The following is a 27,958-nucleotide window of genomic DNA, read 5'->3' as shown; positions in this document are numbered from 1 at the left end:
CACAGAGAAATCCTGTCTCGGAAAAAAAAAAAAAAGTTATTTTACATGTTTTGTTGTTATCTCTTGGAGGCCTATTCTTCTCTAATGAGAGAAAGGGAGTAGATCTGATGGTAGGGCGTATGGGGGGGGGAAATGGGAAGGGTTGAGAGAGGGGAAATTATAAACAGTATATAAGAAAAGAATCTAAGTTCATTCTTCAAAGTGATTAAGGGCATTGACAAATTTTAATCAGATTAACTTGGTTTTGTAAGAGTAACATTCTTAACACTAGAAGTGAATTTTGAGAACTGGCTGTCCATTTGTCACATTACTAAAATTTTCATGACTACTCAATAATGATGTGGGTAATTGTAGAGTGACGTATATGAAACAGACAAATATCTGGAGACCCAGAAACTACAGAGGCGGAATCATGAAGAAACACAAAATGTATTCCATTTATAACTCATAAGACTGAATCAATAAAGAAATATGACAAAAGTGAACAATTTTTAATAATGGAAACAGGCAAACTAGGGGTAGAAAGAGGCCAGTGCACCAGGGGACACACGTGAAAAGCCACCGCCACCTCAGCATTCAGTGGGGACACTGACAGCTTTCCCTGTAAGACCAGGATCTACACAAGGATGCTACAGTGGCCTCTTTTTGACAGTATTCTCTTAGATGTCCTCTATCTGTGGCAACACAAATAAATAAAATGTGGCCAGTTAATTGGCTATAAAATAAATCTTCAGATGATATGAACTTATTTTTGGAAAATCTGAAAGATTCTACAGAAGTTCCCGGAACTGGTGAACAAACACACCCATCTGAGCTCCACTTCAGTAAACTACTATTGCCACAAACAATTAGATGTCCTGTTTTGTCACAGGCATAGAGAAGCTAAGTGACATGTGAGACTCAAGTGGGACCCACGTATCTCCATGGGAAGAAGAAATAGAATGGATTTTGTGGATGGGCTTGGGGCAGTGGGGATGGGAACAGGGGAAACAAGTGTAGGGAGTTGGGATAGAAGGAAAGAGGACTTGGAGTAACAACTGGAATGGTGGGGGCATTTTGGGAGCCATGTACAAACCTACTACAGTGGAAACTCCCTGGAATCTGTAAGAATGACCCTAGTGAAGACTCCTAGTAGTGAGGGACAGATAGCCTGAACCAGCCATCTTCTACAACCACTGAAGACTTCCAGATGTGGGACCGGGACGCCAATTCAGCCACAAAACCTTCAACCTACAATCTGTCCTTCCTGTAGGATCTACTGTGGTAATGGTGAAGCAGAACTTGTGGGAGTGGCCAACCAATGACTGGTCCAACTTAAAGCCCAGGCCATGAGAGGGATCCCAGACCTGACACTGCCTGGATGTCCAACCAGAGACTGGACAGCCCAGAGACTCAGGATAGAACCAAACATGGCTGGAAAAACATTTCAATGAAATGATTACTAATGATGCTCTCTTCTACTCAAAGGTAAGTGCCTAGCCTAATAGTCATCAGAGAGGCATCATCCCACAACTGATGGGAGCCGATGCCGAGACACACACAGCCAAACACTCGGGAATGGAAAGGAAAACCCACAGAATAGGGGAAGGATGGATTGTAGGAACCAGAGGGGTCGAGGACACCATGAAAACATGGAACACAGAAACAATTAATCATGGCTTAGAGAGGATCACAGAGACTGAAGTGATAATCACAGATCCTGTATGGATATGATCTAGGGCCTTTGAATATGTTAAGATGATGTAGATGGGTGTCTTGTGGATCTTCTAATAGTGAAAGTGGGGACATCTCTGACTCTTTTGCCTGCCCTATGGACCCTTTTCTTCCTATTGGGTTGCCTCTCCCAGCTCTGTTATGAAGAGTTGTGGCAAGTCTAATATAATTTGCCATGCCATGTGCTATATATCTATAAATACATAATGAGCCTGGGAGGCCTGCTCATTTTTTTGAAGGGAAATAGAAGAGGGGTAGATCTGGAATAGAGGGGAAGTGGAAGTTTAGGGAGGGGTGGAGTGAAAGGAAACTGGTTGGGATGCAATATATGAGAGGAGACTAAAAAAGGAAAGATATACATGTTAACAGGAAAACACTCATGTGCAAGGTCCCACTGTGAATGCCACTCTCGTGATAAAAACAGTACGATCTGCCCTTATGTGAAGGACCTTATATCTGTTCTTCAAACTGTGGATCAAAGCTGTTTAGAAACCCGCTATGTCCAGACTGAAACAGGGCAGACCCTTCTCCTGTTACTCTTCCTCACTTCACAAGGCTGATGGTGTGCAGGCAGCATTGGGCCTAGGTGAATTAGTTAAACAGGGAATGTGTTTGAGTCTATGAGAGGATGTTTTTCTCTACGCAAACAATGCACCATTTTCATAGCAGACTCAGAGCATCCAAAAGTATGAAGGCTCCTGGAATTAGATCCCATGAATTCTGAGAGGTCAGTGTATATTTGAACCACAACCTAAGTTCTTAAAGCCTTTGAATTTTTGTTTACCACATTGATGTCTTTAGTTTCCTTTTAAGACAAGCTCTCATTAAATCCTGGTCTTCCCTTACACATATGTGCATCCCAGGATTATAGGTTTGAGTCACCACGCTGGCTGTACCTGAGTAGTAACTGATCGTTTTCACCACATAACGTTCCTCCATTTTCCACCCCATTGATAAAGAAATGCCAGCACTCTACTGTAGGATGAGAGGATAGAGGTCACTCATCATGGCCACCAGACTGGGAGACTGGTCTTCAAACTGACTCCATTGGTGACCTCACACTTATACTCTCCAGCATCCTCCCGCCCAACAGAATCTATTCTGAGTCCACACTTTGTAGGGGACAGAGTCACCCTTTCTAAGTGATGCAGACTCCGGTTATTGAAGATCCAACGGATAGAGATATCAGTGTCGGGTGATATGCAGGAGAAGGTCACAGATCTACGTCCTTCGACTGTGGTGTCAGCGACTCGCACAAAGGGCTGCGTCACATCCTCTGTGAAGAAACAGAAGAGGGTGCAAAATGACAGGAGTCCACAGAGTTCAACCAGGCCACCTTTAGTTCATACTTTATGACTATAGAAAGACCTCGTACTTTGGATCTGCCACCCAGGGACTGTGTGACCCTGATTCAGGCACTGTTTCCTGTGTCTCAGGTTCCCTGTAATAGGACACACAGTGCATGATCATGGCTGTGTCCATGAGTTAAGCTTAGTTATGAGCAATGTTCTGACCTTGGGATGGGGAGCTGCTCACATCAGCAGCATCTGTTACTATTCACCTGCAGAAGAGAATGTCCTAGGCTGGACCCCTGAGGTGAAGGAGGAATCTGGAGTGTCTGTCTCCTCTGTATGTTCCATTAGTGCCTTGACTTTCCTGTAAAGTCTCAAGCCCATCAGAATAATAGGCTAATGCCCCGGACACTTCTCCATGGAGCCTCGGGGGAAGGAGAGGCACAGGTGACCTGCCTAACTGCAGCTGACAAGGCAGTACACAGCTGGTTCTACACTCTATGGAATAGTCGGTCCTGGGGACATGTGTATGGTGTGAGCTCCAAGTGTCCGCACTTGGATGTCAGGATGACATCCTGGGGCTGAGTTTACCCAGTACAGGTCCTCCACTCTGCAGGTAAAGACAAGTGAGGGGTTCTGAACTACTACCATTTATCTACCCTTGTGTTTCCTGCAGTGGGCGGCCAAACCCCAGAACAGGGGGATACAATGCAGTGGGGGAGAGAGCAGGCACAGCCCAGTTCTGAGAGTCCAGTGTATGAAGTAGGATAAGCCACACCCAGACCCAGGAAACCACAGAGTCACTTACTCTTTACATTAAATTCCACGGATGCTTTTTCAATTTTGGAATTCTTCTTTAAAACTTCCAGTGTGTACATTCCTGCATCCTTCTCAGTGACATTCTGGAGCATCAGGGATCCATTATAGTACACCATCCCTCTTCCTCTGTATGCAGGCCACCAGAAGATGGAATTCATATCTCTGCTGTATTCTACAATTTTAATGACCGGGGTCCCATACTTTGATTTGTACCAGACAAAGTTTAGCAGATCTTCTGGAAGATTGTGAACTTGGAGAAGTACGCCTTCCCCTTCAGCAGGATACCGAGGCACCGGTTGGATCATGGTTTGGGAAGAAGTGAAAAGGTTATAACACAGAGAAAGGGAGGCTGGAAGAGAAAAGAGAAAAAAGCCATCACATGAGGATAATTGTGCTTGGTGAAAAGATGGTGGCCTCCATCCTGAACAGATGGATTCGTCACTCAGCCTAGAGGTGTGTGTGTGTGTGTGTGTGTGTGTGTGTGTGTGTGTGTGTGTGTGTGTGTGTCTACCCCACTTACTGAAGGGCAGAAACATGACCTCCTCCTTCCAAACAGTGCCCCTGATAGTTTCATGTCCACTGCATGAAACTGTTCTCTTGGGCGTCTACATGGCTGCTCCCTCACTGCCCTCAGTCAGACACTGCACACACTCATGCACACTGGGGTTTGAGACGACGCCTCCCCTGAACTCAACAGGCCTGGAACTTTCGCTTTCTAGGTTCTTTCTTCAGTTTCTTTGAGGCAACACTCAACCCCTGACCACATCTAATAGATGTACTTGTTGCTCTGTCAAGTATTCCTTAGGTCTGGGGCTGGGTGGGGGCTGGAAGCAGTCTCATCTTCAAGGCAGGCTCAGGTCTTCAAAAGGCTTGGGTGCTAGGCTGGCTGGTTTTATGACAACTTGACACAAGCTAAGGTCATTTTGCAAGACAACACCTCAGTTGAAAATGCCACCACCAGACTGGCCCACTCGCAAAGCTATAGTACATATTTTAAAGTGGGGGTCGATGCAAAAGGATTCAGACCAATGCGGGCAGTTCAAGCCCTGGGCTAGGATGTAAGAGAGCTGGTTGAGCAAGCATGAAAAGCAAGCAAATAGGAAGCACTCCTCCATGGTCTCTGTACCAAATCCTGGATTTTATTAATAACACTCTCAATTTGGACCTATTAAATATTCCAGTTTGACATGGATTTTCTAAAACCATTGTTTTCTATCAGCTTTGTAAGAGTAGAGCACTAGAAAATGCTCCCCTGCATCACTTTAGTCCAGCCTTGGAAAGATAGATGACAGGATTCAGGCCTCTCTACTCTAGAGCCCCAAGAGCCTGGACTGACTCTGACATCTTAGGCTGAGTTACTTTCCATCAAGGTCTTCCTTGATGCAGATGGAGTCAGAAGATGGAAGATGATCTATGGACATTTGTCTCTACCAGTGTGTCCTGCGCTAAGTGCTCAAACCTCCCCGTGGGGACACAGTGCAGAGGGAAGGGAGGCCAGGCCAGCCATGACAGCCCTGTGTGTCTAAGCCCCACCCAGAGCTGAACAGTCACAGAGAGTCACTTACTGTTCACCTGGAGTTGTACTTCTGCTTCTTCACTTCTCATGTCTGTTCTCAGAATTCGTACAGTGTACAATCCACGATCGTTCTGAGTCACACCACGGAGCAGCAGGGATCCATCACTGTACAGCGTCTCCTTGCCAGTGTATGCAGGCCCCCACACAGTTGACTTCCTGTCTATTATGTATTGGCCAATCTCAACTTTCCTGAACGAATTCATCCATTTGAACCAGCCAAAGGCTACAATATTCTCCGGGGGATTGTGAACGAGGAGAAGAACACTTCCTCCTTCAGCGACGCTGGGAGGCACTGATTGAGCAGTGAGCTGGGCAGAGGTAGCAAGCCGCCCACAGGTCCAAAGGAAGGCTAGAAGAGAAGAGAGAGATCCATCTAAATTGGGACCTTTGTATTTGGCTGACATGGGCCCCCGTGTCCTGAGCACCTGTGTCCACTGCTCGTCCTCAGTGTGGGAGTGTCTCCCTGTCCCACCTGGTGAAGGTCATCATATGACCCCCATGTTCAGAGTGCCCACACTTGTCATTTCCACTCGGTTGTGCTCTCTCCTCAGTTGTCAACGTGGCCCTGTCTCACTGCCATCGACGCCTGCTCACATTTACAGTGTTGGTGTTGGGGTGACGCCTGCCAGACCTCTTCCCTTACATACCCCACATCTTCACTCTCTGACTTTGTTGTCACTGTTATTCTGTTCCTCTTGGGCTTCCAATCAACACCTGACTTCTCCTTCAAGTCCATGAAGACTGGGGCATCAAAAAGAAACTTAATTTGTCTTATTTAAAAAAAAAAAAAATACTACCTGGAAAAAAAAACTTGGATATCTGTAGAGAATGAATGAATGAATGAATGAATGAATGTTCCAGAACCCTGTATGCCCATAGACTTATTGAATAACTCATAGGCTAGGGGATATAGTATTGAATCAATCCATTTCCTTTTTTTTTTTTTACACTAGTTCACATATTATGTCTGCATGTGAGTTTGTATCAGGACCAGTCTCAGTGTGGGTGGGTGCAGGACACAGCACTTGAGTGGAGGTCCAAGGACAACTTGGTTCATGGGCATCAGATTGTCAGAAAAAGAAGCAAAGGCCAATATCCTTTGGCCCATGTCACTGGTCCACACCAGCTTGAATTTTTATGATGTCAAGCTAAAAATATCAGTCTTCAGAATATTGGGGCCATGCCTATTAATTCTGTGTAAGAACAATGTCTCACCAAAGGGGAAAATCTGCACACCTGTGTGACACAGAAACCCAGCTGGGCACCCAGTCTGCCCTGTGTTCTCAATGCTAAGCAAACATGGGATTTGCTCTTAGCTGGAAAGTGACAGAGATATCTGACAGGCCCCAAAGGGACCAGCTGAGTGATGTGTGGGGAAGAGAACAAATCTGTTCTCAATGGAGCCACCAGTCAAAGTTCTGACCCAGGTCAAAGGCCCAGGATGTGTCAGGAATCTCACACCTGGGTGTGTGGGAGGAGGTGATCTGATTCCTGGACAAAGGCTGTGAGCTCCTTTGTCCCAGGCAAGATTTCAAGACCATGCTCCCACTTCCTGTTTGCTGAGCTGAGTAATGGGTCTGCCCATGTGTATCATGGTCTTTCTGAGATAACTTGGACCTTGGTCTAATTGATTCCCCTTGGATATTGTATATTTCCCAGAGGAAACACATAACGGGGAAAATGGAACATGATCACGTGGCAGTGCAGCAGACACATTAAGAAGCCAGGAGGTCTGAGAATGCTGGGTCCATAATTGTCAGGTCTGAAAAACATAGAGGTGGAACCAGGCTCCTAGATTCAGGCAAATTCTTTTCCACTGGTTTATTGTGTGTCCTGATGCCACCCCTGGTGATCACTAAAGCAACTGCAGTTCATGTCTGGGAAGCTGTCAGATCAGCACAGCCTGTAGCCATTTCCTTACCGGAGAAAATCCCCTGAGCTGGACCCCAGAGGACACTTGTCAGGAGGACCTGTGTCCTCTCTTCCTGTCCTTGGTTGCCCTGACCTTCCTGTGAAGTCTCATAAGCCCATCAGAACATAAAGTAATGGCCTGGGCTCCTGTCTAGCTAAGCTCTCCCTCCATGTTCAGTCTCTGGAGAAGATGTCCAGGGGACCTAGACTAAGCATATCTCTCATGACAGTGCACTGGCTGGTTCCAAAGGTGCAGGACTTGGACTACTAAAAAGCATTGTTCCCTGCCATCAGGAGATCAAAATCCAACCTTTGTGAAATGTTTCTCAGAGCTACCTGGAACTGAGTCTGGAACAGAGATCTGGAACCAAGGCATCTCTGTGAGGATCCCAAGTTTTCCTCCATCAGGCCCAACATTGATTCCCTCTGGGTCTTTTTCAAGGATATATTCCTGGTAAGAACCCCAAGAGTCTAGACAGAGGCTGTTATCCTGGGCTGAGTTACCCACCATGCATCCACCTGTCTCAGGGTGAAGTCAAATGAAGGACTGTGATCTGTTGCCATTATTCTACACCATGTGTGTCCTGCACTAAATACTAAAACCCAAACATGGGGATGCAGCGCAGAGGGGAGGAAAACCCAGGCCACTCGGCTGTTTGTGTCCAATGGAATGAAGCCCACCCAGAACCCAGAATTCACAAAGAATCACTTACGGTACACATGCAGGCGCATAGTTGTTATTGACAGAACATCTCCATGTTCATTTAAGGTTTGCAGAGTGTAGAGTCCTGTGTCCTTCTCATTGACATTTTGGATCAGCAGGGATCCATTGCGGTACACTGTCTCTCTACCACTATATCCAGGCCCTTGCATGATTAAATCTCTGTCTGGTGCATATCTTGCAATTCCAAGGTCCATGCCTGTCTCGCCTTTAAACCAGGTAAAGGTTAGAAGATCTTCAGGCAAATCGTTGACAAGAAGAAGGACGTTGTCTCCATTGGCCACTTGAGATGGGACAGATTTAATGGTGATATGGTCAGTGGTGGAAAGGTGCCAGCAGGTGAAAATGGAGGCTAGAAGGGAACAGAGAGAAAGCATCAATATTGAGCAGATGTGATCATCACTCTGCTTAGGTGTGTGGTTAGTGGTGTGACTACACTTGGTAGACATGAGCAACATGACTTCCATTCCCTCAGAACCTCTGACTGTGTTATTAACTCTCTTAGGAACCCTCTGCTCGGGGGTCTGCCTGGATCCCCCCTCAGCGGTGTGAGGAGCAACGCCTCTCTGAACTCCTCCCCTGGAGAGTCCTCACTTTCTGTTGTTTTTCTTTCTTCCCTTTGTGATTCCAGTCAACCCATGACTTCATCTTGCAGATGATCTGGCATCAGGTTCACTAGAACAAGGGCATTGTGAGGACAGGTATTAGTTTGACCTTTTTGGAAAGGTAAGTTCCTGGAAAAGATTCAGACACAAGTGGATAAAGGAAAAGGAGAAGGAAGGAAGGAAGGAAGGAAGGAAGGAAGGAAGGAAGGAAGGAAGGAAGGAAGGAAGGAAGGAAGGAAGGAAGGAAGGGAGGAAGGGAGGGAAATGTGTCCCCATGGGATTATCTACATCGTTCCCAAGTTTGTAGTTAATGACAATAATCAATAAATCAACTTGATTTAAGTTATTTTAGATTTACTCATGTATGTGTGTATTTCTGAAGACAGGTATCTCAGTGTGTGCATGTGAAGGTATGTGCCACAAATCTGTGTGGAGGCAAATGTCTCAGTGTGTGCAAGTACGGGTGTATGTCACAGCACCTGAGAGGACAAAAGGGTCTCCATTCGCTCATGTGCAGGAGCATGCTACAGGACCTGTGTGGAGGGCAGAGAAGAGCCCACAGGAGTCTGTTCTCTCCATCTACCCTGTGGGAGCTGAGGACTGAATATAGGTTGTCAAGTCTCCACACACTGAGCCATCCCCCTGGCCCATCCCTGTTGATTTATATTTGGAGTCACCCTGCCATGACTGGGGACATCAGGCTTCAGAACAAGGCAGCCAATGGGACTCACTTTGAATAGAGAGTGGTTGGGGCTTCTCTCCTCCTCTCATCACCTCCTGTCCACTGAGAGCTTCAGGCTGCCGAGCCTCTGTCCATCCCTGTACCTTCTGCCCCGTGACTGCAAACAGAAACCTGGAGTCTCCTCTCAGGTTCCTGTCCCCTTTAGGAGACTCCAGCCTGCTTCTGAGTCCCCGTCCACCACAACAGAAAGAAAATGGGTACTTTTACCTGTGATCAGGAGCCCCTGCCAGGAGGTCCAGCCCTTGCAGGGAATCATAGAGGACCCCTCCATCTCTCTTCCCACTGTGCTGTCCTCCCTCTGAGGAGAAGGGATTCAGCTCTGGCAAGGTGCTCAGTCTCTACTGTCCTTCCGTCCTCTGAGCTGAGTGTCTTCCCAGGCAGGAGCGCTTCTCAGAATCCAATGGGCTCTGGGTGGTGGGGTTTGAGTCCAAAGCACTGCTCAATCCCTTCCACTCCCAGTGCTGTCCCACATCCCTCTCAACTTCCTTTTATGTTTCTCCTCCAAGCAACACAGAGCAAAAAGGCTGATAAGCATCCCCTTGCCCTCGGAGAACAACAGCTCATCCCAGGGCTGACATCTGCTGTGTGCTGGCCTTGGGTCTGTCAGCACCGAAGAGGGAGCCTCCATCATGCATATGTGTCCTTGTGACACAGAGACCCCACTGAGCATCTGATCTGCCCTGTTCTCAGTGCTTTAGGAAGGTAGGATTTACCCCAAGCAGAGAAGCTGGTGAAAGCTGGAAAAGAACCAGCTGAGTGATCAATAGGGATGAAAATCAATCCTTTATTACTAGTGTCACCAATCACAGTTCTGATCCAGGAGAGAGGCCCAGGAGTAGAGGTATGAGGAGTCTCATGTCCTCGGTACTGGGAAAGAGTGACCTATGTGTCCTGGAAAGGCCTGAAGTCTCCCTCTTCCTATGGAGGGATTCAAGGCAGCCTTCATCATTATGTATTGGCTGAGCTGTATGTTGGATGAGCCCTCAGTCTGCCTGATCTTCCTGGGTCACCTTTGCCCTTTGCCTAGGTGATTCCCCTGTGATAATCCATTCTTTCCCTCTGGGAGATACCAGGAAGGAGGTGACTCTCTTGCTCCCCAGGCAAGAAACGGAGCAGGGTCTAGGGAGGGAGCTCCCCATTAGTAGGGACAGGAATGGAAACCAGTCTGCTAGGCAAGGTCATGGCTCAGGCCATTTTATGAGGCCTGAGTGTGTGTCCTGATATCACGCCCTGGAAATCACCAGAACTGCAGTCTCTCGTCTAGGGCTACAGCAGGCAGGGTCAACAAGTCAACTGTGACCTGCCCTGATACCTTGAGCACAAGTGGGATGCAGGGTCTGTCATCCCAGTCACTGTGCTCTCCAGAACTCCTCATTGAGTGTAGGGTGGGTCTAGACAGGGATCCATGTTTGTCCTGGGAAGCCCTGCACTGAAGTCAGAAGTCATGTACATCCAGAGGATGGGAATCCTAGGTAGGGGCCTTACGCCCCCGAAATTTCAAAGGAAAGCCTTAGGACATTTTCCTTCAGACTCAAAGGAAGAGACACTAATGTTGGGGCTTCACCTGCACTCACTGACCCATCTCTGGTGTCTAAATCCTTCCTTCTCTTTGCCCACGGAGTGCTGAGGGGCTCCGCTCTTGAGTACAGAGAACATTGGTTCAGATAGATAATTCGTCTGCTCTTCCCTATACATTGTTCTAGATTTCTTTCTCCAGATGTGATGAAAAACACCCTGAGCAAAAACAGTTTAGGAGACCAAAGGTTGCATTTCCCTTCCCGGTTTGGGTCACAATGAAGGAATGAAGGAAGTCAAGGCAGGAAATGTGCTGCTGGAAGGTGAATTCCCTGGATCACTCTCTTGCTCTCTACACTTAGCTAGCTTTCTTATACAACCTAGGACTATCTCCCCAGGGATGCTGCTGCCCACAATGACATGGGACCTCCCGCATCAATTAAGACAACCTGTCACAGATGTGCCCACAGCCAAAATCATAAAGATAGTTAGTAGTTGAGACTCTTTCCTCCCTGCCCCAGGTGATGTTGGACTGTGTCAAGGTGACACTTACTGCTAACTAGGACACCGTTTCAAACTGCTAAGTCCTCCTCTTCCACAGGGAGAGTTCAAAGGAAATTCCCCATTCTCCAAGGGAGTGTCCCTCCATGTTTGATGTGGTCATCACAAGTGCTGGTATCCACTCGGAGCCAGGACACAGCTCGAGGACATCTACCCTGGGTTTCACTTTTCCCACTTCCAAGATCCTGAGCTCAGGGACACTGTGATGTCCACCACAGACATTGTGAAGGGTTAATGAAACAGCATCATCAAAACATAATTTCGTCCTGACTCAGGACAGGCCTCCCAGGCACAGTCAACATCTGCCTCTTCTGGCATCAGAGCAGAAACCAATCACCAGGTGAGAAAAGATGGGGGCTGGGAGCATTTGGGGTGAGAACATGAGCATGGTTCAAAGCTCTGGGTGTGCCTTCTGGGTCATGGAGTTCATGATAGCAAATGGAGGGAACAGGAAGGCAGGAGTAAGTGACAGAAAAAAAAAATCTGTTTGACCTTAAACACAACCCCTCCCCTTGGGAAGTCCCTCCCACCTAGGAGGAAGCCTCCCTCACATTCCAAGACCAATCTAGGGTCACCCAGAATAAATCAGAGATGCAACGAGAGGAGGAAGAATCATAGCTGGAATCTCATGAGAGGACTGGGAGTAGTTTGTGCCCGTGACACAGGCTGGGAATTAATTTCTGTATCTGTCCATAAAACCAAGGCTTCACCCCAAAGCTTGCTGCTGATATTTCAGGGATCCATTTCCCAAGACTTGTAATCTACTTCACTGTGGTCCTATGGAGGCCAATGTCAGAGTTCTGGACAAGGGAGATATAGATCTGCTGGTATCAGTAGTGATGTTGGGGATAAAGAGCTCTTTGGAGGATGACTGTGGCTTCCCATTGATGAGCCAAGAGTGCTGTGCAGGTGGGTGAGAGGCTACATGGAAGGAGAGGGTGAGGTTTGGCCCTGGGTAGAAATGAATATCTAAGAGGGACATGATCAGATCAGGAAATCTGGACCATCTGGAGCAAAGAGAAGAAAACCACCTGTGATGTCAGCCGAGGGAGGGGAAATCCTGGTCTGTAGAAGGCTATAATATCTCTTTGAGCTGTGCTATAACCTTAGTTAAGCAGGTCCCACCCAGAGCTGGGGTGAAGATTAGTAGAAGAGAATTCGTGTAGCATGTAAAAGCCCTGATCCATCTCCAACCCAACATACAAAAAAACCACTGTAGACCCATGTGTGCACTTGAGCCTGAGTCTGAGATGTCCCCTGTGTCTCCATTACCATGAGCCTCTCTAGGCAGAAGTCCTTCCAGCCCATTCTAGCTCAACACTGGACCTGGCTGCATGTGCTTGACCTAGGCCAGCCTAGGTATCTGTGTGGTGGGTCTGTGTCACCAACCCAAGAGGGACTGAGTGTCCTGGCTCTATCCCTCTGTATTTATGCAGTTGTAGCCATGATGAAACAGAAAATACTTACTGGTGATGTTCAGGTTGAATGGGTCACTTCAGATGGCACTCACTAAGTTTCAGATTTCATACTCATAGGGTCCTGTGTCACTTAGAGTCCTGTTGCCCTGGGACAACTTCAGCCTGTCACCTTCAGAGAGGCTTTGATCATTTGTGCTCCACAGGTAGGTTGTATTCTGACTCTCAGGTTCATGCTTTAAGGCCACCATCCTCACCCTCCATGGGGTTAGAATTGTTCCTTGTGATGTTGGCCTTGGGTAGCAGTGCTGTGCAGACATCAGGAAGACAATGCCCCCTGTGGGATCTGTGATCCTTGCAAAGGCCTCTTTCATCCAGTGTTGGTCTCTGTAACCTCCACCACCAATCCATGTCTTTGGGAACCACCTAGGAGATGACTCTCCCAGGCAGATGCAGGAGGGTCTGAGTGCTCAGAGATGGTGGACCTCCTCTGCTGTGTGGGGGAAGGAGTCTTCGTCATGTGTGAGCAGAGCTGCAGAGCCTGATGGTATAGACCTAAGACCTGAAGTCAGTAGATGCCCATTTTCACTCCTGGTCCTCACTGACCCATGCCTGTCTGCCACCTGAGAGTGCTATCTATGTCCCTCCAGTTACACTGACCTCTAGGGCTCATACTGGGTCTGCATCCTCCAAGGATTTGTTGTACAAAGCTGTCTTAGAGATGAGACATGGTGACACTTCCCATTGTACTTCCACAACCAGTCCTCATGACTTAATATTTGAACACATGCAAGCAAAATACCCATACACATGAGAAAAAATAAGATGATTTTAATAAATAAATATTTTTTAAAGTTTCCCTTTTGGATGGCAGTTGGTTGTTGCTGGGGGTAACCAGTGAGTGGCCAGCTAAATAATGTTAGGTGATTAATAGACATCTTTCCTGGTAGGCTGTTACCAAGGGTGATGAGACAGAGATGAGAAGAACATAGACAAACCAAACTACTGGCACATGTTAATGTGTGAATAGGCATGCTCTTGGCCAAGCCCTTCCTTAAAATAGTTTTTGTTTTAAATATCAGAGGACGTTTGTTTTAGATTTTTTTAGGACAGCCAGGGTTGTTATGCAGAGAAACCCTGTCTTGAAAAAAACAAAAAGAGGAAGGAAGGAAGGGAGGGAGGGATAGAGAGATTATAGCTCAGCAGTTAATAGCATTGCTGCTTCGGAAAAGAAATGGTATTTTGTTCCCAGCATCCACAGGGTGGCTCAGAACAATCTAATCCAGTTCCAGGGAATCTGATGCTCTCCTCTGGCCTCTGAGGGCACTGCATGCTGATGGTGCATAATCATGTAAGCATGGCATCCATACACATTAAAATACATCTAATTTTTTTTTTAAAGAAATTGGTGATGAACGGCCCCCAAAGGCACAGGCTCCACCTGCACTGATTGGAGGAAGAGATGGGTAGATCACAGTGTAAGAATACATTCAACAACATAAAGAGCAATATGGCACCGCCAGAACATAGTGGGTCTACAACACCAAGACCTGAACATCCGAACACAGATGAAGCAGAGAAAACAACCTTAAAAACAGCTTTGTGAAAATGATAGAGGCTCTTAAAAAGGAAATGAAAAATTCCCTTAAAGAAATGGAGGAAATGACAAAAAATGAAAGAGATTAATAAATCTCTTAAAGAAAGCCAAGAAAAAATAAACAAGTGAAGAAAACAGTTCAAGACTTGAAAACTGAAATAGAGGCAATAAAGAAAATACAAACTGGGGAAATTCTGGAAATGGATAAATGAACTGGATAAACAAACAGGAACTACAGATGCAAGAATAATGAACAGAATACAAGAGATGGAAGAGAGAATCTCAAACATAGAAGATATGATAGAGAAAATAGATTGATCAGTCAAAGAAAATGTTAATCCAACAAATTCTTAACACAAGACATCCAAGAAATCTGGGACACCATGAAAAAAACCAAACCTAAGAACAATAAGGATAGAAAAAGGAGAAGAATTGCATCTCAAAGGCACAGAAAATATGTTCAACAAAAATCATAGAAAAAAAAACATTCCAAACCTAAAGAAAGACATATCTCTGAAAGTACGAGAAGCTTACAGAACACCAAACAGACTGGACCAAAAATAATAATAATAATAATAATAATAATAATAATAATAATAATCAAACCACTAACCATACAAAATAAAGAAAGAATATTTAGAGCTGCAAATGAAAAAGGTCAAATAACATTTAAAGGCAGACCTATGAGAATTACACCCAACTTCTCAATGGAGACTCTGAAAGCCAGAAGGTCCTGGACAGACATTTTGCAGATACTAAGAGACCCAGATGCCAGCTGAGACTACTATACCCAGCAAAGTTTTCAGTCACCATAGACAGAGAAAACAAGATATTCCATGACAAAACCAGACTTAAACAATACCAGTCCAACAAATCTAGTCTTACAGAGAGTACTAGAAGAAAAACTCCAACCCAAGGAAGTTACCTGCACCTATGAACACATAGGCAATACATAACATCACACTAGAAAATCTCAAAGAAAGGAAACACATACATACTACCACCACCAACAGCAAAACCAAAAATAACAGGAATTAACAAACACTGGTCATTAAAATCTTTTAATATCAGTGGACTCAATTCACCTATAAAAAAAGACACAGGCTAAGAGATTGGGTACAAAAATAGGATCCATCCTTCTGCAGCATACAAGAAACACAGCTCAACTTTAAAGATAGACATTACCTAAGAGTAAAAGGTTGAAAAAAGATTTTCCAATCAAATGGACCTAAGAAACAAGCTAGTGTAGCCATCCTAATATCTAACAAAATAAACTTCACACTAAAATTAATCAAAAGAGATGGAGAAGGAAAAATTGCAAGATGAAGTCTCAAATCTGAACATTATGCCCAAAATACAAGGACATCCACATTTGTCAAAGAAACATTACTAAAGGTTAAGTCACACATCAAACCCCACATAATAATAGTGGGAAATTTCAATATGCCACTCTCATCACTGGGCAGGTCTGCCAGACACAAACTTAAAAGTGAAATAAAGGAACTAACAGATGTTATGACTCAATGGACTTAAAAGACATCTATAGAACATTTCACCCAAACACAAAAGAATATGCCTTCTCAGCGCCTCATGGAAATATTCTAGAAAATTGACCACATCCTCAGTAACAAAGCAAGCCTCAACAGATACCAGAAAACTGGAAAAAGCCTTTGTATCTTATAAGATCACAATGGCTTAAAGTTAGAATTCAACAACAACACAAAATGCACAAAGCCTACAAACTCATGGAAACTGAACAATGCTCAACTGAATCACTACTAGATCAAGGAAGAAGTAAAGAAATAAAGACTTCCTAGAATTCAAAGAAAACAAATGCACAACATACTCAAACTTATGGGACAATACAAAAGCAATGTTAAGTGGAAAGTTCATAGCACTAGGTGCCTAAATAAAGAAGTTGGAGAAATCTTAACAGCACACCTCAAAGCTCTAGAACAAAAAGAAGCAAACTCACCGAGGAGGAGTAGACACCAGGAAATAATCGTACTCCAGGCTGAAATCATTAAGTTAGAAACATAGAAAAATACAAAGAATCAATGAAACAATGACTTGGTTCTTCTAGAAAATCAATAAGACAGACAAACCCTTATCCAAACTAACCAAAAGGCAGAGAGAGAATATCCAAATTAACAAAATCAGAAACAAAAAGAGGACATAACAACAGACACTGAGGAAATCCAGAAAATCATCAGGTCATACTTCAAAAACCTATACTCCACAAAATTGGAAAATCTAAAAGAATTTTAGATGGACAATTTTCTGGATAGGTACCACACACCAAAAATAATTCAAGACCAGATAAACAATTTTAAATAAACCTATAACCCCTAAGGACATAGAAGCAGTCACTAAATGTCTCCCAACCAAAAATAAAAAGCCCAGTGCCAGATGGTTTCAGTGCAGAATTCTACCTGAATTTCAAAGAAGAGCTAATACTGATACTTCTCAAATTGTTCCACACAATAGAAACAGAAAGAACAATGTCAAACTCTTTATGAGGCTGCAGTTATCCTGATACTCACACCATACATAGATTCATCTAAGAAAGAGAACTACAGAGCAATCTCCCTCATGTAAAAATACTCAGTAAAATACTGGCAAACCAAATCCAAGAACACATCAAAAAATCATACACTATGATCAACTAGGCTTCATCCCAGAGATGCAAGAATGGTTCAATATATGAAAATCAATGTAATTCACCATAAAAACAAACTGAAAAAAACACATGATCATCTCATTAGATGCTGAAAAGGCCTTTGGGAAAAAAATCCAACACCCCTTCATGATAAAGTTCTTGGAGAGATCAGGGATACAAGAAATATACCTAAACATAATAAAGGAATATACAGCAAGCTGACATCCAATATCAAACTAAATGGACAGAAACGCAAAGTGATTCCACTAAATGAACAAGACAAGGCTGTCCACTCTCTACATATCTATTCAATATAGTACTCAAATTTCTAGCTAGAGCAATAAGACAACAAGAAGAGATCAAGGGAATACAAATTGGAAAGGAAGAATTCAAATTGTCATTATTTGCAGATGATATGATACATAGCATACATTAGTGACCCCAAAAATTCTACCAGGGAACTCCTACAACTGATAAACACCTTCAGTAATGTGGCAGGATACAAGATTAACTTTAAAAAAGTAGTAGCCCTACTATATACAAATTATGAACAGACTGAGAAAGAAATCAGAGATATGTTACCCTTTACAATAGCCACAAATGATATAAAATACCTTGGGGTAACTCTAACCAAACAAATGAAAGACCTGTATGACAAGAACTTTAAGTCTGGGAAGAAAGAAATTGAAGAAGATATTAGAAAATGGAAAGATCTCCCATGCTCTCGGATAGGTAGGATCAACATAGTAAAAATGACAATCTTACCAAAGGCAATCTACAGATTCACTGCAATCCCCATCAAAATCCCAACACAATTCTTCACACACCTTGAAAAAACAATACTCAACTTCATATGGAAAAACAACCTAGGATAGCCAAAAATAATCATGTACAATAAAGGAACTTCTGGAGGCATCACCATCTCTGACTTCAAGCTCTACTATAGAGCTATAGTAATACAGTTAAACTAGTCTATATACTCTAGAGATATCTTGGCTTCAGAATGGAAGTCGAGAAATGTGTTGTGTTGGGGAAGAGATTATGCCTTTTTTTCCACAGGAAACAAAAAGTTATGGATTCATTCAAAATTAAATAAAGATCAGATTTGACTGGGGTAGACCTCCTGAAGATCTTGGCTACAAATATAAAGAAAGAAAACTACAAGACAGGTGATGTATATACTACTACAAGACAGTATATACTGATCCCTCCACATGGGAACATCTCTGAGACTGAATGAGACATATTAAATCTTGTTGGCTACAAGGTTCTCATGACTTATTATTACATGCCATCCTTTCATATGGATAGAGATTTATATTACAGTTTGATTATACAGTCTAAACAGACTTATAAAATTAACAGATGCCTTTTATCTGCTCAAACATAGAACAAAAAGTCATCTTAGCTGATTTGTGCACACTGCACATTCCATACTTGTGTTAATGCAGATATATGTGTTACCTTTAAAAGTTTGTGTGTTTTCAGGGAGTAAAAAAGGACCAGACACCAATGAAGACAAGTAGCCCAGGTTGCCCAGCCTCTCAGAATGCCTCTTTCCTCAAAACTCTACATCCAGAACAACTTCAAAGCTGCTAGCTGAGATAGTCCAGCCTCACAGACTATTCAGTCAGGACTTAAGATAAGCTCTACACTTTCCCATCACACAGAGATAAACAAAAATAATATAGCTAGCCCTCCCAGGATTTGACCATTATCCCAGTTTTCTCAGGGTCCCCTAGAGATGCCGTTGCCCCCAGAAAGCGGGAAGCAATCTAGAGAACATGAAGCTCACATTTCCAAGAGGTGGGGTGGATGGTTTTTTTGGTCATTCAGTGGATTATGAATGTTTATCACCATTTAGAGGAGTGGGTTGCAAGTTGTTGCTGGTCAGGAAAAAAGCTGAGCAAAGGAAATTAGACTCAGGAATCTCTTTCTGAAGGAAAAAGGGAAGGTATAGTATAGAAATGATAGGAAAAAGGGTGGATTATTGAATCCACTTTTAAACTAAGAAGTGACTACTAGTCTTAAATATTTTACATTGGTATGGATTTTTGTATATTGATACAAATTTAAGGTTATTTTTGTTATACTGTATATATGTTTCTTCTCTTGTTTAAGGTATTATACCTATGCAGCTCACTTGACAATGTAATGTAAATTTCTAGTCCTCAAAAGTTATTATTACAAACTATTTAGGATAATTAATAAATGTGAGTTAGTAGGTAATCATCTAATAATCAAATTTGTGGCCATGTTAGATATGTTTTAAGGTCAAACATATATTTTAGATAGACAATTGGTCTTCAAACACTTCAGAGACCTACAGAATATGGCATTTAAGATGTTTTGGTAGTATAAAGCTTATTATGACAGTGAGACATGTCTGCTCCTGGGAGCACCAATTTACTTCAAAAAAGACAATGTGCCTTGAAGGACCTCCATATGGAGTTTGCTTTCATTATGGCAAAGTTAGTCACTGGGAAAAAAATTGCCTTTGCCTTGACTGATGACAGTGTGCTGTCCAAATTGGACAAGCAGAATACAAAAGAAGGTGACTGCTGAGCTTTGTCAAGACAAGGTAGGACAGTCCTTCAAAAATCTTGCTTCACAGAAAATTCTGTCAGACATTCTAGGCCTGTAGGCCAAAGATGGATGCACCAGCATTGCAGAGGAATCTTGGGATGACTATCCAGACAGTCAGCTGTCTCTATAATTTCTATAGTTTTGGAAGCTGTTTGCTCAGCACTTACTGTTTACTCGGGTAGTATTATATCCTTCTCAGGTCTCTGATGGATAGTTATACCATTTGCTTTGTTACAAAATTCAAAAAGAAACTTACAAAAGAGAGGTAAAGTTTATAAGGTTGAGAGACATAAAAGTTTAAGTTGTTTATTTAGGATGTTTTAAGGTCTAAAAGAATATTTTTAGGATGGTAATACAAGTTATGATAGAAAATGGTTTAGGTATAAAATTTTGGACTCATCATGATAGGATAGATAATAGAGTATTTTCTCCAAAATTGCCAAGTGCAAATGGACTGGACATTGTGAATGTAATTCTTACCTAATAATTGTTCTTATTATATATAGTTTTACTGTGTTAGAGTTAAACCCTCTCTTTTTTATTAAGACAAAAAGGGAGGGAATGATGCAGAATATTTGTTTACACTGTGTGAAGATATGTCACTGTGATTGGTTTAGTAAAGAGCTGAATGGTCAATAGCTAGGCAGAAGAGACTAGATAGGATTTCTGGGGACAGAGAGAACTCTGGGAAGAAGAGAGGCTGATTTAACCAGAGACTCTGAAAAAGTCGGACATACAGTACAGAACAGAGGTAAACAAGCCATGTAGCAGAATGTTGATTAATAGAGACAGGTTAATTTAAGTTATAAGAGCTAGTTGGAAAAAAGTCTAAACTAAGGCTAAGCTTTCATAATTAATATTAAGTCTCCATGTCCTTACTGGGGAGCTGGCAGTCCCACAAAAGAAAGTCCAACTACATTTGAGAAAGCTTATTACAGATATGGGGGGCACGAGTATGGGAGAAATCACCAAGAGTGAATACAGCCATGATAAATACAGAGTGAAAAGAGACAGACCAGAGGACTGCCTGAAAACAACAAGTAAATAGGTAGAATAAAAGGCGAAAAAGAAAAGAAAGGAAGAGGTAGAAGAGCCAGAAGTAAAACACGGCACAGCTGCATCCTAAAGAGTACTCTTTCTTTTTTCCTTTAGAGCAGTGGTTCTCAACCTTCCTTTTGATACAGTTCCTCATGTTGGGGTGACCCCTCCAACCATAAAATTATTTTTGTTGCTACTTTATAACTGTAATTTTGCTACTGTTATAATAATAATTATTAATCATAATATAAATATCTGATATCCAACCTTTATGAAAGGGTCATTCAACAACCCCAAGGGGGTCACGACACTCAGGTTGAGAACCACTGCTTTAGATGCTCCATTTGTTTCTGCATCTAGCTCTTATAATGTTTTGCTAGAGCGCTTAGAGAAGCTCTCACTTTCGTTCTAAAAATTCTGCCCTTGGTTCCCTAGAGAAGGGCCTGTAAATTTAAAGACATGGGAACATGTAGATGAAAGTTTAAGGACAGGGCCTGGAGAGATGATGGTTCAGAGGTTAAGAGCACTGGGTGCTCTTCCAGAGAGGACCTGAGTTTGAGACCCAGCACCCACATCGCTGCTCACAGCTGTCTGTACCTCCAGTCCCAGTAACTCTGACACCCTTACAGAGACAGACAAGCAGGCCAAACACCAACGCACACAAAACAAATAAATCTGGCTTCTCCGCTGCAGAGACGTCATCATTGGGCTCATCTCCTACTCCACTGCCTACTATTGGTGTATTCACTTAATTCAAGAAAATGGAGACTGAAACAGCCCCAACACTGAGGCCAATAGGGAAATTGGTAAACGCCCTGTGGAAAATACGGAAGAGGAACAAGCCTTTGAGAGATCTAGAAATACAGATGAGATGGTCGAATTGCACGTGTTCCTTCCAAGCAAGAATGCTGGGGCAGAGACCGGAAAAGGAAGCGAGCACATGGAGGCTCACTGAACAGACTCCAATGCCGGTGTTTCAGTCTAGCAGGAGTGGCCCGGAGCACAAACTGAGTGTCATCCGTGCTGATAGTAAAACGACTGGAGAAAACCATCTCTGCCTTGGAAGAAGGCCTGTGTTTACCATCACCCACTGCAACCATCCAGCTCCCGCTTGAATCTGATTTGGCGGAATGTGTTAGAAGGCCTTGCTGGTCGGAGGTCACAGTCTATACTGGCCTGAAAGCTTTTTCCAAAGCTTAGAGACATGGGTGCTGCCTCCCCTGCAGCAAGACTTCCTGCTCTCTACCTGCCCTTGTCTGGAGAATGTCCCTGGGCCCGGAGGACTGACCTTATCTGAAAGCTGTCTCTAAGCCTGGATGCCTGATTTATCTTTAGCATGACCTTCCTCCCCTCCACCTCCTTCTGGTCCAGGTGGCCTGGGTGGCAGCAGAGGTTGGAATCTTCCTCTTCCTCCACCACCGCCACCCAGAGGGGGAGAGCTAATGGCTTACTGGAGACCACTCTAATGGCACAGTTGGGTTCAGCGCTGATGAAACTTGGGGCTCTGCAAGTGACATATAAAACCCATCAGAACAGCAAATGGCTTATGAACCACAGGGCAGGTCTGGATGTAATTATTCCTAAGCAGGGGGTCGTGGCTCATATGGTGACCTCAGCGGACCTATTATTACTACACGTGTAACTAGTCCCAAAGATTTGGCTGGGTCTGTTATTGGCAAAGGTGGTCAGTGGACTGAACAAATTGTCATGAGTCAGAAGCATCGCTCAAAATTGATGAGGCTTTAGAAAGATCTGAAGATCGGATCATTACCATTACAGGAACACAGGGCCAGATACAGAACAGTGTTTGCTGCAGAACGGTGGGAAGCAGTATTCTGGAAAGCTTTTCTAAGACTAGTGAGAACCTGAAGGAGTCCTGCGTTGGTTGGTTGGTTGTTTGCTTGTTTGTTTGTTTGTTTGTTTGTTTTCTAATCTGCGTCTGTTTAAAAAGCTAACCTTCCCCTGCTACACAGACATTCTGCATTTGAAGTGTAGTGAAATCTTGGCTGTTCACCAGATGTAATGTTACAAACAGGGTTAGAGGGAGGACATGCAAAAACTAACACTGAAATTTTGAAACAGCAGCAGAATGAGTGAATTTTATTTTTTGTTCATTGTTGGTGGTTTAAAAAATAATTCCCCCATATAATTATTGTGAACACCTTTCTTTATGATCACCGTAACATGGGGAAGCAGGGGACAGGGAGGAAAGTAATAGTCCACATGCCCCCAGCATGTTCAGAGCGCTGTGCAGAATGTAATGGTTCTTTTGTAAGAAATGTTTTACCATTTTTAAAATAAATTCAGTGAATCTGTTTTGGGTGGTCTTTTTTTCTAAGACAACTTTCAAACGATGGTTGCATTTTCTAGCACACCCCTAAACTAAACACTAAGTTCGATTTTTCAACTCCTCTGTTGGATGTAAGTAAGTGCCCTTCTTGGGTCCAGGCAAAATACACTGGCCGATTCAGTCTGGGTGGTTTCTTAATGGTTGGGAAGACATGGCTTGAGATAAATTCCCATCTCATACCCATGCTTGTTATAAGCCTGGGATTTTGTTTGTTTTTGCAAATGTTTGCCTCTGCTTTTCAACAGTTTCCCATGTTAGCTGTGCAGAACTAAGGTGGGGAGCAATACTAAAGAGTTAACCATTATGCCAAATATATATATATTTAAGTATTTGCCAGAAGCCTGATGGACAATGAGCTTTATTGATCAGAATAACACTGGGTTATAGACGTGGCTGATGCTGAGTAAATCCTGGTTATTTTTGTTAGATAAATTCTCACCTAAAGACCTAAACTGTCAGCCTGTTAGTGTCTTGTTATAGTTGAAATAGATTTAAAAATACGTATATAGTTGTGTTTCTATTGTATGCACAATGAAAGAAAAAAAGATGTACCATTTCTCTGTTGTGTGTTGAATTATGTAGGAAATGTTTGTGAATGACTCAGAAAAAAAAAAATGTTTTAATGGAAAAAGTTCCTGTGGATGTTTTGTGTAGTAGCATGGCATCTGTATTGCTAGTTCAAAATCTGCACCTAAATAAAACTTCCATGATGTTAGTTTTGATGTGTGCCCAAACTGAAAAAGGGTTGATTGATACATAAAAAGTTTATCGAAATGTTCCTCTTGTAAGGAAATACAATAATCTTAAATTTAAAAAAGAATAAATAAATAAATCTTTTTTTAAAAAAAAAGTTTTATATTGATGGGTTTGCACTGTGGAATCTAAGAGGAGACCCCTCAGACCCACAGCATGAAAATGATTACCTGTAAATCAACACCCCTGTAAATTTGGTAGGTCTACTCCAAAACAGACACCGGGATGAAATGGGTTTTGTTGTTGTTGTTTAATTTTTTTTTAATAGATAAAAGTCCTGAGAAAGAAGAAGCAGTGTTAATTCTTGAATTACTTTGCTTCAAGTTGCCTCAGACTCTGAGACCCCGTTTCAGTAGCAAAATTACAGTTATGAAGTAGCAACGAAAATAAATCTATGGTTCGGGGTTCCTAAGACCATCGGAAATAAGTGTTTTCCGATGGTCGCGACCCGAATGTTCGAGGAGGAAGCCCCCCCCGCGCTTTTTTTTTTTTTTTTTTTTTTTTTTGATGATGATGATGATCACAGTTTTAAGATGCCCGAAAACGGCTCCTACTCTTGTAGCTAAGCCACGCGTCCCTCCTCTTTCATCACACTCAAGATTATGAAGCCCCCTGTTAAAGCTTTCTGCACTTCATTTGCCGGAGGGAACTCAGCCCCAGCGTAAGTATTTGTTGGGGGCAGGGGGAACTCTTGTTTTTTCCTAGATTTTCCTCTAGGACAGTAGGGGATTGGACAGCGAGGACAAAGAGGGGCGCAGTAAAAACATGGCGGCTGGAGCTGCGCCAACTCCAGGCTCAGGGCGCGGCGGCCCCGCGCTCCCCTAACTCTCGCACTAACTCGGATAACTTATTAATTTCTGCACATCAGGTTTTAGCAGCTCAACTTAGATACTAATTGCGCTAATGAGCCGTCTGTGTGAAAACAGAGCGGCTACTGTTTTAGGATCGTTCTGTCTTGGGTTCCGGGCTGAGATGCTAACTCCGGAGTGTGGAGTTTTGGGCTGAGATGCTAACTCCGGAGTGTGGAGTTTTTGACTCTCCCGTTTCAGATACAAGCATGCTTTTTTTTTTTTTTTTTTTTTTTTTTTTTTTTTTTTTTTTTTTTTTTTTTTTTTTTGGTCGGCTCTTAACCGCTTTCCTGAGCCAGACAGGCAGACCCTCTGGCTCTGTGATAGGAAAAAGGAGACCAAAAGAGCCCAAGATAGTATATACACAGGGTTAAAGTTAAAATCGGGCTGGTAACATTCCTTAGAGAGACTTGGAAAGCTAGATCTTTTTCCTCCCATCCTCTAGTCTCCCTTAACTATCCACGGGCTCAGCTTCCCTGAGCTAGAGTATGTTTATGTTGTCATTTTAACATTTTGTTTTAGTTTCGATACAGTTGCTTTGGGTAAGAATAACTGATGTCTGTGCCTTTAAATATGTCATAAATATAAATGTTTATAAAAATACAAACATTTGAAGGTTTTTAAAGACATTTTTACCTCTACTATCTCTTTAAATACAAGCTAGTAACCAAATGGGTGTTTTTAAAGGTCTAATACAGGGCTTCTGTCCTGTTTTCTAAGTTAATAACTGCTGTCTCTACCTTAAAATGAAAAAGGGGAGATCTACCTATACGGCTATAAAAAGATATGGTATTAAATAATAAAATATGGATATGAGATAAAAATAATAATAAATAGAAATTATACATAAAAGATACAAATTATAAATAAGAATTTATGGCCGGGCGGTGGTGGCGCACGCCTTTAATCCCAGCACTCGGGAGGCAGAGGCAGGCGGATCTCTGTGAGTTCGAGGCCAGCCTGGACTACCAAGTGAGTTCCAGGAAAGGCGCAAAGCTACACAAAGAAACCCTGTCTCGAAAAACCAAAAAAAAAATAAATAAATAAATAAGAATTTATATATAAGATTGAAGTAGACATGTTTACAAAAGGAATAACTTAGAAACCTTCATAAGTTTTTTTATAAGTTATAAAAGTCTCAGTAAGTTACTTAAAGTACATAAAAACTATGAAAAGACATAATATATATGATATTAAAGTTTCTAAGGTTTAAAATTAACCATTACCAAAAAAAAATTATATATGCCAAATTTATTTTAAATATATCTGGCTTTTTAAACATTACGTAATAGTTATGCGTCAGACTGAGGCAACTGATGTTCAAGATGTTTCTTTTGTAGTACCTGCACTACCTACCCTCTTTAACTATACTGGGATATCATCCACCACGCCTGTCACTGGTGACTCAGTACCAATATGTACCTCTGATCTGAGTGACTCATGAGGACTATGGCTTTGGAGTCTGGGAGGGATTCACTGTACAGATTTTCAAATATTATCAATTTATTCATCACTTGAGTTTTTCAGCCTCTAATTGCCCACAGGTTACCCCACTGGCTGGACATTTCCCAGTGTACAGTGAGAATCTGCTGCTGGGGTTTCAGAATGGAATTCCCCCCTTGAATAGTGTGCTCCACAGCTCTAAAGAACTCTGTGCCTCCGAATGGACACCTGGGGTGCTGATCAACTTCTCCTGGAGGTGCCCACCCGGTCTGGATGAAGATGACCTCCTAGGAAACCTTCATAGGCCTGCTCCTGTTATAGCAGTGGTCCTCAACCTTCCGGACGCTTTTATGCAGTTCCTCAAGTTGTGGCGACCCCAACCACAAAACCATTTTCATTGCTACTTCATAACTGGAAGTTTGCTCCTGTTATAAATTGTAATGTAAATATCTGATATTCCCGGTGGTCTTAGGTGACCCTGGGAAAGGGTCATTTGACCCCCAAAGGGTTTGTGACCCACACACTGAGAACCGCTGTGTTGTAGAGTCTCCAGGGGAGAATGTTCAGCCAAACCTTTGGCTGTTAGACACAGCCCTGGACAGTGTGAGAATATATGGGACTTTTGGAGAAGATGACATGATCATCCTTTCATATGTTATTTCATAACACTGCCCTCCATATATGTCACTGCCTGGGAGTCCCTGACCCAACAAATAAATGCACACTGCCCATTTTGTTAATCAGTTTATAATACTAATGTGGCTTCGGCAACACAAGAATGTATAGACACAAATGCCGGGTGGCAGTGGCACACGCCTTTAATCCCAACACTCGGGAGGGAGAGGCAGGCAGATCTCTGTGAGTTCAAGGCCATCCTGGACTACAGAGTGAGTTCCAGGAAAGGTGCAAAGCTACACAGAGAAACCCTGTCTCGAAAAAAACCAAAAAAAAAAAAAAAAAAAAAAAAAATGTATAGACACAAACATAAGAGCTTCGTTACACACTTTAGAAGCTGTGGTTTTGCACCTAGGAGATATAGTACAAGCAATCCATTAACTCTACAGTGCCCTGCTGTCTCTACACATGTCTGTGTTACTCCTTGGAGCTATAATGAATCAGAATGGAAATGGGATAGAATTAAATCGCTTATGGAGAATATGGTGTCACAAGAATGTTAGTTTAGCTTTATTAACACTCGGGCAATTAGTTACTGATCTGGGCTGTGTCACCTCGCATTCAATTTCCCTTCAGCCCTGGTTAAAGATTTATTACAGGAGGTACAAGGATCTGACCTTTTTAACATCCTTCAATGTGCTTTCAGCATTATGCTCAAGCTACTTATGTTGATGATTCACTTGACAATATTAGGAGGCATTTGTTGGTGGAAGAGATATTGGGGTCTCTTAGATATGCAGACACTAGATATGCAAACATGAATTAACTCATCTCACCTTATAAAATAGGGGGAATATTTGGGAACTTTTTATGGGCGGGCTTTGTTAAAGTCTAGTAAGTAGAGCCAAGAAGGTGGAGCTTAAAAGGGCTGAGCTTGGAGATGACGTTGCTGGCTTTGTTTATCACAAAGCCATAGAGGGGAAAAAATGAAAGCCAGTTCTGTAAAGCCCAGAGAGTGCAGACTCACAGTCTTCCTGCTGTTACTGATGAATTCAGGACTATGCTGCTCCCGGGGTGAGCTTTGGGCAGGGTGGGGATCGTCCCTGTGGGGGTACGGATTGAGTCTGAGCGCTTGGAACTGGGAAAGAGTAGAGGAAAGGGGCGGGACGGGGAGGGAGGCTTTACTAACTGAAAAATAA

At 43.0% G+C, this 27,958-nt stretch overlaps 1 protein-coding gene, 1 long non-coding RNA gene and 1 pseudogene across 2 annotated transcripts; 2 read left to right on the top strand and 1 right to left on the bottom strand.

Annotated features, from left to right (window-relative positions):
* Window positions 1–214: 214 nt before the first annotated feature.
* Window positions 215–9,841, bottom strand: LOC114682316 (pregnancy-specific glycoprotein 22-like). The gene is made up of 5 exons (XM_037201852.1): window positions 9,587–9,841; window positions 8,025–8,384; window positions 5,390–5,749; window positions 3,814–4,173; window positions 215–2,989 (listed from the first exon to the last, which is right to left on the bottom strand). The coding sequence occupies exons 1-5, from the start codon at window positions 9,648–9,650 to the stop codon at window positions 2,718–2,720; spliced, it is 1,416 nt and encodes a 471-aa protein (XP_037057747.1). The 5' UTR covers window positions 9,651–9,841; the 3' UTR covers window positions 215–2,717.
* A 12,258-nt stretch (window positions 9,842–22,099) lies between these two features.
* LOC114682315 lies at window positions 22,100–22,602 on the top strand (annotated as a pseudogene).
* A 1,752-nt stretch (window positions 22,603–24,354) lies between these two features.
* Window positions 24,355–26,884, top strand: LOC119087167. The gene is made up of 2 exons (XR_005090608.1): window positions 24,355–24,514; window positions 26,229–26,884. It is a non-coding gene; the product is annotated as an uncharacterized LOC119087167 (long non-coding RNA).
* Window positions 26,885–27,958: the final 1,074 nt, after the last annotated feature.

Source organism: Peromyscus leucopus, chromosome 1 (assembly GCF_004664715.2).
Source record: "Peromyscus leucopus breed LL Stock chromosome 1, UCI_PerLeu_2.1, whole genome shotgun sequence".
Lineage (NCBI taxonomy): Eukaryota > Metazoa > Chordata > Mammalia > Rodentia > Cricetidae > Peromyscus > Peromyscus leucopus.
This window is presented reverse-complemented; position numbering and strand designations above follow the sequence as displayed.

Coding starts and splice junctions, on each gene's coding strand:
- LOC114682316 (XM_037201852.1), bottom strand. CDS start 9,650: ATGGAGGGGTCCTCTATGATTCCCTGCAAGGGCTGGACCTCCTGGCAG. Junction 4,174..5,389: donor AGTACAACTCCAGGTGAACA/GTAAGTGACTCT, acceptor TTTCTCTTCCAG/CCTCCCTTTCTCTGTGTTAT. Junction 2,990..3,813: donor CGTGGAATTTAATGTAAAGA/GTAAGTGACTCT, acceptor GTTTCTTCACAG/AGGATGTGACGCAGCCCTTT.